General features: G+C 40.9%; 1 protein-coding gene across 1 annotated transcript; it reads left to right on the top strand.

Moving 5' to 3' along the window:
• Positions 1-1,185: 1,185 nt before the first annotated feature.
• Positions 1,186-14,342, top strand: calcoco1a (calcium binding and coiled-coil domain 1a). The gene is made up of 15 exons (XM_055049393.1): positions 1,186-1,348; positions 3,337-3,501; positions 4,908-5,010; positions 6,137-6,339; positions 6,488-6,700; positions 6,825-6,973; positions 7,062-7,131; positions 7,224-7,379; positions 7,973-8,227; positions 8,341-8,466; positions 8,643-8,738; positions 9,328-9,415; positions 9,599-9,840; positions 10,105-10,196; positions 11,971-14,342. The coding sequence occupies exons 2-15, from the start codon at positions 3,370-3,372 to the stop codon at positions 11,996-11,998; spliced, it is 1,953 nt and encodes a 650-aa protein (XP_054905368.1). The 5' UTR covers positions 1,186-1,348; positions 3,337-3,369; the 3' UTR covers positions 11,999-14,342.
• Positions 14,343-14,650: the final 308 nt, after the last annotated feature.

The following is a 14,650-nucleotide window of genomic DNA, read 5'->3' as shown; positions in this document are numbered from 1 at the left end:
ACCTCTGCAGATTATTGTTCAGGGTAGATCAGGTGGACAGTCATGTCTTGGCAGGCTGGCAGTCACTGTGCACCCTGATCTTTACGAGACTTTTTGTTCACTGACAAACATTTGAGGCCTTCAGAGAGCACCTCTATTCAAATGGTTAAATCTCACACAGGTGAAATATCTTTACTAATTAGTTGACTTTGAAAGCTGGTTGAGGAGGATTAGATGTGTCAGAATGAAAGGGGGCAAGAAACACTTTTAAATATTTACAAATTGAAAAATAAATGACTTTTTTTTTTAATCACAAAAATACATGGAAGTGTGGTTGTAGCACGAAAAAATATTTGAATAAGTTCAAGGGGTATAAACACATTTACATTTGTAAAGTGTCTGAATGCCACTCTGCCACATAGCTTTGAGATGGTTTCAGCAGTGTTGGAAACATGCGCAGGGTGATAGAGGTTTAGAAGTTTGCATGCGTTCAGCCTGAATGTAAAATTGTGGCTGTTCGCAAACTCTACTGCCCCCTTCCGTCCGGCGCCATAACGTCATCGTGTTCTCAAAGTGCCCCCTCTGTACAACACGTCAGTGAAGGGGCCAGGATGTTGAGCTGCCAAATTTTAGTTTGGAGATTCAAACTAAAGTCAGATTTGCACATAGCAGATATCCTTTCGGAGAACTTCAAGATAATTTGAAATTGTGAAGTACACAAAAACTTTAGGATATAAATTATTTTATATGATCAAATTAATAACGAGAGAAAGGCTAACCTTCCCAATTCGGAATGTGTAACTTTATGTGTAACTTTGTTGAATATGAAGCAAATGTGTGACTCTAATGTAGACAACCCCTTTATAATAACCGCAGAGAAAAATCTTTATTTTAATCGCTGCTGTTGCTATTGGTCGTCGTCCCTCATCGCAAACTTTTCAATTGGTGGATGAGGCCGACATCTGTCAGCTGTGCCATTCGTGGCTCTTTCCGAAGAGAAACGCAACGCTGGACGTCGAGCAGCGTCACATTACGCTCAGCGGTCGTCTGTCAGTGATGGAGCATCCTGGGAGTTGTAGTCCGAACTCTCGCAACCTTCCATGATTCCATCTATTTGACGAACAACAGCTCCCACAATCCCACGGTGAATCTTGACGCCGTCGTGCTCATGTTTGGCTTTGTTGTTGTTTTTTTTTTTGTTTTTTTGTAATTGTTTCGGGTTACTGTACAAGCCGTGTCCCGGCATAAGTCACAGCTGTCCTGAATATGTTTCCGTGGTTTTACTGAGGACTGCAGGCCCTCTGACTCGCACGCGGGAGCGTTGTTCGGCCCATTCAGAAAGAGAGAGAGAGCGTGTCGGGATTTAAAGGTAAGAGTCGCTTCATGGAGGACTCGAGATGAAATGTGCGCAGATGTTTTTTCTCTAGTTAACAAAGCCCGATACTGTCCCCGCTCTGTTCGCACTTGCAGCTGTCAAACAAAACAAGCAATAATTAGCAAGAAAAACGTCAATTCATAATTGACTATCCTGCACTGTTTTTTTTATTTCTTATTTTTATTTTTTAACTAATAAACTTGCATCGAGGTGTCTGGCACAGTGTTCCCCCCTTGACATGCGCTGCTTTTTGCAGGGCCTCAAGCCTGTGTGTAATATGAACCCTCGGAAAGTGGCTGTAAATTTCCACCTCAAATCTGCGATTATTGGGTGCATCGACACTTTATGCATATTTTTGTCTGTTTTTTTTTTCCAAATGGAAAATTGTAGACGTTTTAAGAACTTTAAAGATCAATTTATGACAAGAAGACGGTTACGAGCCCGTCGCAGTTTTACAGCATGTTAAGAGTTTTGTTGTTGTGTTTTCTGCTGTTACAAGGAGAAGAACAAGCTGTTGTTTTCTGTGGCCCCCCTGGAAAATACATCTGCCTTTGTCGTGGCAATGCATAGCTATTTCTGTGCCTTTCAAAGTTTTTCTCCCTCTTGAACTCTTTCATATTTTCGCACGTTACATTTACAATACATGGAGTGCAATATATCCAAACAAAGCATATTGCAATCGGAAACATAATAACATGCTGTTGTCCAAAACATCAATTTGGAGCTCTTTCTTCAGAATAAAATTCCTCTGGTCTGCTAAAACATAGGAATTCAATATGATACTCAAGGTAGGAGGAATAAGGACCAAGTTTTTTCTTGCCATTACATTTCCAACTTCAATAACTAAAATGCAGTATTTCTAAAATGTCCTTATATGATCTTTTCCCTACAATTATTCTAAGTGTACTGTCCATGATCACATTGTGTGATGTATTGATTGGACGTCACATAAACAAAAAATTTCCTCCAAGAGTCTGCATCTACAACTACCAAACAAGAGTAATGTCATTTTATTCATGGAGTCCCAGGAGAAAGATCACATTTTTCTGTTCTTGTAAAATATGTTTAGACTCTCAACCTTGCTTTCCTACTAGAAAGACGGCTATGACCTCTGACCCAGGCTCACCCTTTTGCATGCTCTAACAGGGTTTCCTTCAGGACTGACCTACATTTGGCTTTACCTATCTTGTCATTAACTCTGATCAACATTCTTGTCCCTGCTGCCTGGAAAGTATCCCTACAGCCTGATGCTGCCACCACGATTTGTCTCTTAGTTTTTTTGTTTTTTTTTTCACCCACACATACTATTTGGCTTGTAAGCCAAAAAGTTTAGTGCAGATTTGAATAATGTCTTTCTGCCTACAGCTCTTCACCTTAGGCCAGATTTGAGAACCACGTGACTAATAACATCTCTATGCAGATTTTCTGTTGTGAAGTGTGCTCATGCAACACATTTTGGGTTTTTAGTTGTGAAAGATTTTGAAAATCATCCCACATTTTTCCACTTGACTATTATTAATTATTTTGTATTAGTCCATAACTCAAGAATACAATTAAAATAGATTGAAGTGTGTAAAGGTCCAAGGGTGTGAATGTTTATCTAAGGTGCTGTAGCTGCTTCTATACCTAGAAGAGATTGTAGTACATTAAAGATGCAGCCAGGATTGCTCGATTTATTTTAAGTACTGTCAAATCCAATCACCAGACACTTTTAACTGCCTGTTTACATGTAATGAAGTACAATAACAAATGATTTTCTATTTTATGATGCCCAAAATAGCCTCAGCAACACACTTGACAAATGGAAAACTGTAGACTTGAGCAACATGTCATGTTGCTCAAAGCCCGTCCTGTCATAGAGGCTTATCTCTGGTGTCCTTTTCTCAAGTGCAGCCTCAGTCAGGCTATCTTCTTACACCAAATAAATATTCAGAGGCTTCTGCTTGCTCAAGTTTGCTCACCAGCTCATTTATTTCTTTTAGGTGTAAAGTAGCCTGTCATTGTGTTGTGTTGCCATGGACAAGGCTTGGCGCGTGCAGTTTCGAAACGTGGGCTGCACCTACTTCCCTCAGAGCAGAGTGGACTGCCACTACACACTGAGCTCTCAGCACAGCTGGGCCAGCAGTGACTGGATCGGGCTCTTTAAGGTATCGCCACCCTGACAGAAATTATAAAAACAAACAGGAGCTTGTTAAGAAAGTCTGGAAAAGTGTATTATTTTGTGTCACCTATTTACAGGTTTGAAACTTTTTTCTATGATCAAACGGAGAAAATTTTATTTTCTAATTGAAAACAATAAGTTGTTTAAAAAAACCGTATTGTTTTCACTGAATCGTATTTGAGTCCCTCGGCTTCAAACATTTTTAATGTTTAATCCCTATGGTGGTTTTTGACTTATTGAGACTCCACAGGTATTCCCATTCTCATTGAAGCTCAGTACATAAGCCTTTGTGCTTGAGATGATAAATCAAGTTTCATATATATTGTTCTGAATCGTGATGATCCAGCTACTAGTATAAAAGATTTATCAAGGTGTAAAAGTTCTGGTTTAAAAACTTTGATTATACTACTCATATGTAAGATAGTCCTTATGTTAACTAGATAGTATAAGCATGTTATTTTGTAAACAATGGTATGAAAAAAGGCATAATATTTTATGCACTTAGCATCTTTTCAAGCTAGAATTTTCTCAGCAAAAGAATAATTAAAGTTATATACAAAGTCTCTTTTAGTGATTCTTAATCTTTTGAATCACTTTGTTTTGCAGGGTTGCATAAAAAGTACTATTGTGAATGCTGCTACTACTACTTTGTATCGCTTTTGATTCCACAAAAAGTGTGTTGTTAATCATCATTGAAGCCCAATAACAACAGTTTCTTTTTTTTCTTAAAGTGACCCTAAGACACACTTTGCATAACAATGCAAAAAAACAATACATGGAGCAAATACATCTTAACTAGTCTGATGCACCTTACAAATTAAGCTTGATTGAATGATTGTAATTACTTTAACAACAGAATAAATAATTTCTGCTTTTCCATGTCCTGTAGTATATTTTTATATTTAAGTTCTCTTACAAATATATTTTTGGTTAAGGTTGTCTCAACTTGAGACAGCCTTTTCTGAAAATTACCAATAAATATTTTCATTTAGGTTTCAAAAAGGAGTTCAATTATAAAAATATAAGATTGGGTAAAAAATGGATAAACCTCAACCTGTATGGAACCCTGCATTTATTTTTATTAATTGCATGACTCTGTGTGTGTGTGGGTGGGTGGGTGGGTGGGTGTGTGTGTGTGTGTGTGTGTGTGTTTGTGTGTTGTTGTGATTGGAAAACAACTTTAAGTGTGTTTTCTGTCTTGTTTTATTGTTGTTTTGTGTATTCATTTTTGTGACCTGTCAGCAGACTACAGATACAAATTAGCTTGTGCTCTAATCTGGTGCAGCACACCTAATGGTGACATTTATGTTTTGGTTTTACATTGTTTGTTTTGAAATAAATTTTATTATAATTTAATTTAGAATAACAACATGTGCATGTTGTCCTCTTCAGGTCGGATGGTCGTCAATGAAGGACTATGAAACCTTCCTTTGGGCTCTGGCCCCAGCCGATTATCAAGAGGGCACAGAGGTCAACTGCTGCGTGCACTTCCAGGGTACTCATGGCTGTGTATTTATTGTTCATAGTTTCAGTGAATCTCTACTAGGACAGCAGATCAGCACCTAAAACCTTCAGCAGGAGATTATTTCTATAAAATGCCCGTCATCGTTGTAAATCTCGTGTTTTATAGAAGACAATGTTTGTTTCTGACTTAAAAAAGAATTTTTCCAGAAGAATAATAATAAGGGAAAAAAAACACATCCTGTGCGGAAGACAAATATCCTGCCTTGCTTCGTCTCCGGCACAGAAAGCCTCTGTCATGGCGTGAATTCATTTCTGTACTAAACAGGGGGTTGAGTAATGAGAATGACAAAAAACAATGGCTTAAAGCCTCCTCTGCTGACTGCTTCTGTTGCTGCTCACTGGAGAATACACTGTTCACTTTGTGCTGTGTGTCGGAAGAAACTGATCAGGGCGGTTCTCTGTGAGGAGCATGCATGGAGCAGGTATGGGTCTGAGCTAATGTGCAGACTTCAATGTGCAGTTCTCATCCATAATGAGAAGAAGAGCAAATAAAGAAAGACTTTATATCAACTGCTGTGACTTAAAAGATGATTGCTTCTAGATTAATTTAGCTAATGTACATAGCTCATAAATTTAGGTGGTAATTCATTCAAGTCTGTTCTTTAGCATATAATTTAAAAAGTTGTCATTTTGAAGAAGTTGTCGTATTATTTTAGCATTATTTTAATTTTTATTAATTTAAAGCTTGCTCTGACAAAGACCCGCCTACTTCCACACAGCTCCTCCTTGGAGCTGCATTTTCCAGCTGAACTTCCACCTCTTAATGCCTTCCCCACTTAGTTCCTCGAGACTAGCACCAGCATACAGCTGGTGAAACTGTGTGTCTCCTGAGTTTATTATATACACTTCTTCTCAGTCCAGTGCTCCTAAAAACACTTGTTGAAGGTATAATGAGAAGCACTGTTAGAGTAGAGCTGGTGGGGGTTAGGGCTCTGATCACCACCAGCAAGCAAAGAACAAAGCAGGGGTTTGAACTGGCAACCCACTGGTTACAGGACAAATTTTTACCTCTTGAGCTACCATTGTAAATTAAGTATTGCTGTCTTTCTCTGATAATTGCTAACTTATTAAAGAAGACTTTGTGTCATCACTTTCAGCTTCCTACCTGCCCAAACCCAGCTCCCAGGAGTATGAGTTCATATATGTTGATGCTAAAGGGGAAGTGTGCTCCCGCAGCTCAACATTCACTTTCTGTGCACCGAAGCCTCTGGAAGACCTGGTGACCCTGGAGGACGAATCCCATGGTGAGGACGGAGGCACAGACATGCTGCTGGTAATACCCAGGGCCGAACTGCTGCAGGTGAGTCTGAGCATGACGCCAAATGTTACCAATTCAGCGGTAACACTGACGAGGCTCTGGGTTAGCGTACGCATTTTAGAGCTGCATAATTAACTAGAGTTAAGGACATCCGCAGACATAGCCCGGGTTTCTCCCTGTCTCTTCTCAGAGTCGGCTACAGGAGTGTCTGCAGGAGCGCGCTGAGCTGCTGCGTGAGCAGGAGTCGACCAAAAAGCAAAGAGAGAGAGACAGGGAGGACTACAAGAGGGAGAAGCAGCAATGGGACAGACAGCGCAGAGGGATGGAGCGCGAGGTCAGCAGGCTGAAGGAGGAGCTGGCGCAGAGTGATCAGAAGATTGAGGAGATGGAGATGAAGCAGAAGGTGGTGGATTAACCTTGATGGTCTCTCTTATTGTCCTACATTTACGTTTCAGACGATGTTCAATTCATTTCCTCACCAGATGCTTAGAGCTCTTCAAAGCCTGACTTGAATTCTGGTATTTCAGGATGAAAAGGCTTTAGGAGATTGTTTAGCCCAGGAGAAAGCTACTTTAATGGAGGTCAAGGCAGCAAAGGAGCAGCTAATCAGAGAGCTTGAAGAAGACATCAAAACACTAACACAAAGAGCCGTGGAAAGAGAGACAGAATTGGAGAGGTTTGACTTTTTTCAGTTTTTTTGGGGGTGGGGAGATGGGTGTCATAAATAGTTCTGAGCACCCATAGCCAAAAATCTGTGTTTACAGAATGAAAGACAGAGCCAAGAGGGCAATTGGCTTGAGAAAAGAGGAGGAGACTGAAAAAAAAGGCCTGCAGGTATTTTCGTCTTAAACCAATTCAGTGGTAAGAGTAAACTGGCATCTCTGTTGGTCTTGACTTTGATTTTGTCAATTTTTCCTGTTTGTTAGAACAAGTTGGATCAGACTGAAGCTGAGCTCAGGAGTTTATCTAAAGAGTTCCAGGTTCTTAGGAACTCGCTGGCCCAGAGAGACACCAGTGTCCTGCAGCTCCAGAACACCATCACCACCCTCACACAGAAACTCACCACTGCCCACAGGAAGGAGGTCAGCTATTTAAAGGCATAAACATGTTTGCACATTCACAAAAGTTTATATGCTGTCAGAAAAAAATTAGAATTTGATTTGAGTCTCTTCCAAGTCTAAGTACCAAACAGATTATTTCAAGACTTTATTCCTTATCTCATTGCTTAATAGTTCAATCCATTCATCCATTTTTAATCTGTTATTTTTCTGTTTCTCAGCCCATTTGTCCATCTGTCAGTCTTTCCATTTGTCTGTTCATCTATCTACTTCCTTACGATCTATTTTTTTGTTTCTGTTTTCATAATTGTGTATGTAGAAATGTCTGCCATAACATGGTGGTGAACTTTAACATTTATTTTAACGGTGGATAAAGAAAGAGTTTGAAAAAGAATAGCATTTCCACCTGAAAAACCCCTACACAAAATGAAAGAGAAAATGTCTCTTTAGTCTGGTTATTTGCACTCAGAGTTTTAATACCACTCTTGTTAAAGCTTAAAATGAAAACAACCTGTGTTTTTTTTTTTTTAAATAAAACCAGCACCAGTATCTCAAATTGCTTTCTGTTATGCCACGACGGTCCCCAGACGTGACCTTTTGGCTTGCTTTGCTAACAGACTGAAAGTGAAGCATCACTGAAGGAGATGCGAAGCCTGCGTGAGCGACTTCACATGAGCGAGCGCACTGTTGAGGGTCTGAAGAGCGATCTGAGCTCACTGGCAGCCCAAAAGGATCATGTGCAGGCCGAACTGCACCAGGCTCGAGTGCAGGCCGCCCAACTCACCATTCAGCTTGCAGATGCCAGCATGGCCTTGAGAGAAGGAAGAGCCAACTGGGCTCAGGATAGGCAGAGTCTGCAGAACGCTGCGGAGGTAATAGATTTGCTCCAATTATGGAGTCTGTGGTTTACTCAGGACATTGCACGTTATTAAAGGACTCTAATTTGGGAAGCATTTCATGCGTTGTGTGTGTGTCACATCCACAGTTGAATCAGGAGCACTTGGAGAGACTCAATGCAGAGCTGCAGAAGACGCAAGAGAGGCTGCGGGAGGAAACGATGGAGAGGGTGAAGCTGGAGGTTGAGCTTGGCAGAGAAAAAGATTGCAACCGGGTGAGTGAGCGAGAGTATTTTCTTTCGGACAAGAAGTGTGTCAAAGGGGGTGGTGGGAATTGTCACGTGAACAGCGTAGCCAGTTAACTTGTTCACACCCCATTTGTTGCTTTATGAAATAAATGATTCTGACATATTCAGTGCTTCTTTTTTTTTTTACGGTGACCGGCCCACAGGTTCAACTGAGTGAAACACGAAGGGAGCTGCAGGAGCTGAAAGCCAGCCAGAAGGTTGCACAGAAAGAGAAAGAGCAGCTGCGAGCAGAGAAACAGGTCAGGAGTGGAGGAGTTTCTTCTAATTTACATGTGTTTGAATATCACTATTCCTATAATAACAATGACTAAAACATTTAGCATCCTTCCTGTGTCGTATAACTTGGGTTTTATAACAAATTCATACTGATGCAACAAGAATGGTGCATATCCCAGGTGTTGGGGATCTTCTGTGTTGTCTTCTTGTTATTGTGCTATATAAATTGTTTATAGTGCAATATAAAATGCTGGTTTTCAGGTCAGTCAGTGCTGCGGCTGTTAGTGTGTCTCCAGTTTTTGTTGGCTAACCAGCTTTGCGTTTGCCAGCTGCAGACTCGTTTAACAATCGCAGCTGTATGTGTTGCTCTAATCAAAGTGCATAAAACCAAAGGTTTTGATATTTAGTGCATCAGAGGAGTTCTGTTTATATTAAATGATGTGGGGTTTTGGAGGGTTTTTGTGTGTGTGTGTGTGTGTATGTGTGTGTTTATTGCGCGATAGTTTCACGTGACTTCGGTTTGACGATGCCCGATATCATCCCGGATATAAGGGTAATGCTGATGGAGCCCTGCTTGAGCTTGTGATGTGATCCATGTAATTTCTGCCACAGGAGTTGATGGAGTACATCTGTCAGCTGGAGCAGAAGACGGGAACAGTGACCACTGCCAGGTGGGACGCGGCTCCAATTGCCTCTACAGGTAAATTGAGCTGCACATCAATCTACTGTATGCCCTGCAGATGTGAACAATAAAAGTGTCATCTGCTATCAGAGAGGAGGAGCACTAAATATCACTCGACGTGGCTTCTGTTGCGTGTGATGAGAGCGGTTCTGTGAGCGGAAACGTGACCTCCTTCTCTTCGCCAACTAATCTTTCTGGCAGGGCGTCCTGAGACCGCGCTATCCGACTCTGAGGATGAGAGCCCAGAGGCTTTGCAGATCCTCCATCCGCCGAGATCTCTGAGTCACTACAGCCTTTGCGAGCAGGGCCAGCCTGACTCCCTGCTGCTCCCAACCCCCGCTGTCGCCCCACGGGACACGGACAGGAGCGCTGTGGTCATCAACCAGCCCGCCCCGCTCTCCCTGCCACACCAGGCCGACACTCTGCCTCACAGCTCTGATTCGGTGAGACACGCTATCAGAGCCATTCGCTGTCACCGCGGTCTAATTATATGTGATAGTGAAAATGAGCTATGGCTTCCAACTAATAGCCATGCACACCAGTTAAACGTGGGCAGTGGGTCGTTTGATACAGACATTATCTCATGGAAGCAATTAGGCTGCTAGTTGGCAAGTTATTCGACTGTAATAGGTGCTGGAGAGATATGAGTTAACTGCCTGACTCCTGTTCTGTGTGTTTGTGTGTGTGTGCTTTACGTCGGCATTTAGGAGGAGGAATCTGATCCAGTCCTGCAGGGAAGCAAAAACTCTGAAGAGGAAACGGCACTTCTGTTGCCTGAGTACAAGGACGCATTTCTCAGGTAGCAAATACTCATGACCTACACACAGAACATAATGTAGTAAATTAAGAACTCTCTTTGAATCATTTTTGTTTCAGTACCCAAGCAATTACAAAAGATATATATATATACATTTTGCGCTACAGTTCAGCCCAAAATTATTCATTCATTCGTCAGATTTAGCTTTAAATTAATGTTAAGTTTACCCACGTGTTTCTGCTGATTGTAAGTCATATTAACCATTTGGAGTGGCCAAATCACATTACCAACTTTATTGTGATTAGGGTGGACAGCACAAGGCCTTCCAGCCCTAGTGACTCTCTGACTGCCAAAATAATCATAATACCGCTCTTAAAGCATGCCAAATGCTGGTCAGCAATTATGGAAAGGGTTTGATTGCTGTAATGTCGATAAAGACTTTGCCATTGATCATTTAAGAAGGGTAAAAAGATTTTTTGAAATTTCATATTATAATAAAACAACCAAAATGGGTAAATAATTAAAATATATGGTAATACTCCTTTTACATTGTTTTAGTTTTTTTTTTTTTACATATACCTGCATCATTTTTGATTCAAAAACAAACTTTTTAATTGGATGAAAATAAGTTTTATGTCTAAATATGCCAGGAGTATGAATAATTTGGAGCTTAAGCATATGTTAAAGCATAACTGCTTAAACTAGTAACCAAAACTTTGTGACATTTTTTTTCAAACTCTGAACCCTTGAAAAATTTATTTGACAGAGGATTTACTCTCATCATCCTCACAGACTACTGAAAGCAGAGGTCTGATTTAAAATTTGTGAAACTTAACAGAAAATATCAACTGTAGAGGAGTTCAAGCAGTGCCAGTCAAGCCCCTATGGGATGGCCTGGAGCATCATGCCGTACTTCACTAGTTAGAGGACATAATCTTCTCGTAGTTTTTTTTTTTTTTTTTTTGGGAACCCACCACAACAGGTTCGATCACCACGCAATTAGACGGGCAATCCCACTCTTAAGCCTGATCCTTGTAATTCATCAAGAAATCCTTCAACAAGTTGAGAGAGTTGACAATTTTATGTTGAAAATTGTAATTTAAAGAAGTGATTAAGTGAGGTCCAAGGAAGCATGAGGATACCCTTCTGTCATGCACACTGCTTTTAATAAACTCCAGCAGCATCTTTATATGGTTTGTGCCAACGGGACAACTCTGTAAATCAGCCTGCTTTATACGTAAACCTTAATAAGAAATATCATATTTTGACCTGAGAAGCAGAGGGTGAGAGCATAAAATGTTTCCAGATCAAAGTGTGCGTTAATTGCGCTGATTAAACGCACAGCACGCGCCTAAACGCTGTCCGCCACTTTGCGTCTCTGTCCTCGCAGAGGACCAGTTGCATGTGGATTTCAGAGCTTGCGAACGCACACATGCATATGCAAGTGGTTATTTATGGCGACGAGGGAGCTGTGGCCTGGAGATGGAAGCTTTGAATATGTGGTCATAAATGAAGTTGAGTCGGGGTGAAGCGGGGGAAACTATCTGAGACAGAGGTGAGGCGCTGGAGGGTGAGGCAGGATGGGAGGACGAGGAGACAGAGAATGTGACAGGAAGCTGTAGCAATGATTTACCTGAGGGGTGTACCTCAGTCACGGGCCAATTTTCAGCATCGTTAAGGCTCTAGTTCTCCCACTCAGCCGCTCCCGCGCTCTGGCCTCCGCTTTCGACCGCAGTGTGTGTCTTTTTTTCCCCCCCACCCCGTTTCTAACACAAACACACACTTATTCACACTCTTGCCTTGTGTCTTCCTGCAGTGATCTGGCAGACACCTCGCTATGGTGACAGGCGGATATCCAGCCAAGACAACAGTGAGCATTCACAAAGCAGGAAGGGACTTTGTTTTCCAGCTGCGTCGACTAACAAGCACATAAACAGCACATTATAAACGCAGGACACAATGTTATATGCAATTACTCTGTATCTGCCACCAACCTTGTCTCCCCCTGTCACCTCCCGCCACCCCATCCTGTAGACTGTTGTGTTATTGCCTCGGCCGTGCCAACAGCGGCAGGTCAACGCCGTGTTTATGGCTCACAGAAGACCGTTGCTCAGCGTGAAGCTGCAGGAATTTTTGGGGCCTGGCATTTGAGAGTTCGCGGGCGGGTAGCAGAATGATTTCCTTTGAATCATTGCAGCGTCGAGAGCTTTACGACGGATGTAATGTCGTTTTTATGGCGATTGTGATTAGGAGTCACGACGGGCTCTGTAATTATGATGTTTTGTGTAGACTCGGCTCTGCGGGAAATCGTGGCAAAGCTCCGTTCCAGCGTTAAATCCTCCGCCTTTGGTTTGGACACTTTTCATGGCAGCATAAAGATACTCCACAGCGCCGTTGATGAGGGGGAAAAAATAAATAAATATATGGCAATAATGTAGGCTTATAAAGTCATATTTCTCCTTCCTTTATTCAGACCTAAAATTTGATATGCACTTTTTATAGCACAAAATCACAGATGATTCACGGAGATACAGTTAGGGTGATTTAGGCTTTCTTATATGAACAGTGTTTAGAATAAGTAAGCTTATTAACGGCTGCTAAGGATAGATGCACCAAGCAGTTCTCTACATGTCATTGTAAAACTCACATGCTTTTTAGATCAGCTTAAATCTTTCTTTATTGATCAACAAACTACAATTTTGCTTTTGTAATCACAAAAGATGCTTGGTTGTTATTTCGCAATCTTGTACTTATAGCTTAATATACAGTCATCCACTTCCAAATTTGTGCCTAAAATGCTAAGCTTACTGTCAGCATTAGGTGTTTCCTCCTACCTTTATACTGCCTAATAAAGAAAACTGCTGCCTCCCTTTTTAATCAATATTGTATGCATTTTTCATGGTTTCCTGTTTTAAAATTAACTTGAGTTATGTTGCGAGTAAACTATATCCAGCTTTGGTTTGAAGCCACCGAGTTCATGAAGTGTAGCATAAAACAAACTTTCCGAGCTTGCCTAAGAAAATTTGCTAACTTGATGCTTGATTTTTACCTGCTGTATTTGCACCCTCTTTTTACTCTGGAGGAGTTTTTAGGTGAGATATTGATATATTGAGACTCTGTATGTTTGGCGTGTGTTTTTCATGATTTTACAGAATCTAAAATTGTGTGTTGTGAACATATATTGTCTACATTTCGGTGTTTTTTTGTTTTTGTTTTTACTGTCTGTTTTCAAAGGCAGAAAATTTGGTGTTGAGGATTTACCCATCGCTAAACATCGGTGCTAATCAAAGGGAATGATACCTGCTGATTATGCTTCAGTCACAGTGTTTTGCAAATATATTCACAGCCATATATGCTTTTACAAACTTGTTACAAATGGAGATTTTAAAGATTACCGCTTTTTTTTATTACTATTATTTATTCTTATACCCCTAAATAAACTTAAAGGGCAACCAGTTGCTTACAGAAGTCACCCTCAGTATTAATACAGCAGTCCTGCAAAGGTCTCAGAGGTTTGCTAAATATGTATTCATGTGGCAGACGGCCCCAGTCAAGTCCAGATCTAAATCTCTATGTGACATTGAATATGCAGTTGCTTGCACTTGATATAAGTAGGAAAGTATCAGAGAAAATGGAGGTGAATCTAGCATGTCCTGCCCTACCACATAAAAATGCAACAAAATACATTAAAGTTAGTAATTGTAACAGGACAGTAGAAAAGTTCAGTGAGTTATAAATACTTTTGGAAGGTGCTGCAGTTGTTAAATAATACTAAAAACTTTAATGCACAGAGGGCTATTACTGTCAGAGAAGAAATGGTCTGTTAATAACGTCTTTTGTCACTGTGGTGTTGAGCAGCATTATCTAGTTAAGCGTACAAAGAAGTTTAAACCATTTAAAGTTTGCTGTTTATCTCAGATCAAAGCACACAAAATCTGTTTTCCTCCTTTGTACTCGAAGGGTCGTGTCTTGACGAAGTTTTACGTCTGTTTTCAACCACTGAGATCGCTCTGCGGCACACCGGAGATTAGCTCCAGTGGCTATTTTTTCTTACATTTTTTTCCTTTTGAAGTGTTGTGTGTGACGGTTATCCTACATGTACACCATTGTGTTATCTCTGTTATCCCGGATGGTTTGTCCTGTCAGGTTTGTGTTGGGCTCATTATAATAAAATTTGTCAATAACTAAGGTGTGTGTGACTTTTCTTTTCCCCTCCTCCTGGACAAAGATTATCCTGATATTTTGATCCTCACATGACATTTCACTGGTAATTAACTATCCAATTTCTTTGCACACAGTTATATAGCCCTATTCCCCTTTTGGTTAATTGCCTGTTTCGTATACATTTCTCATTCTGAATTTCCTCTCCTTTCATCCTTGGCTCCCCTCAGGGCTGGCCTCGTCATCATCTTCCTCATTGTGCCTTCCCTCTTCTCTGCCAGCTTCCTGCTCTCTGTTTTTAAGGTCTCCTCCTAGTCCCCCTCCCTCCTGCGCAG

Source organism: Poeciliopsis prolifica, unplaced genomic scaffold (assembly GCF_027474105.1).
Source record: "Poeciliopsis prolifica strain line A6 unplaced genomic scaffold, Auburn_PproV2 SCAFFOLD029, whole genome shotgun sequence".
Lineage (NCBI taxonomy): Eukaryota > Metazoa > Chordata > Actinopteri > Cyprinodontiformes > Poeciliidae > Poeciliopsis > Poeciliopsis prolifica.
The sequence above is the reverse complement of the archived record's forward strand: the minus strand, read 5'-3'. Positions and strand labels throughout refer to the sequence as shown.

Coding starts and splice junctions, on each gene's coding strand:
- calcoco1a (XM_055049393.1), top strand. CDS start 3,370: ATGGACAAGGCTTGGCGCGTGCAGTTTCGAAACGTGGGCTGCACCTAC. Junction 3,502..4,907: donor ACTGGATCGGGCTCTTTAAG/GTATCGCCACCC, acceptor TGTCCTCTTCAG/GTCGGATGGTCGTCAATGAA. Junction 6,974..7,061: donor AGAGAGACAGAATTGGAGAG/GTTTGACTTTTT, acceptor CTGTGTTTACAG/AATGAAAGACAGAGCCAAGA.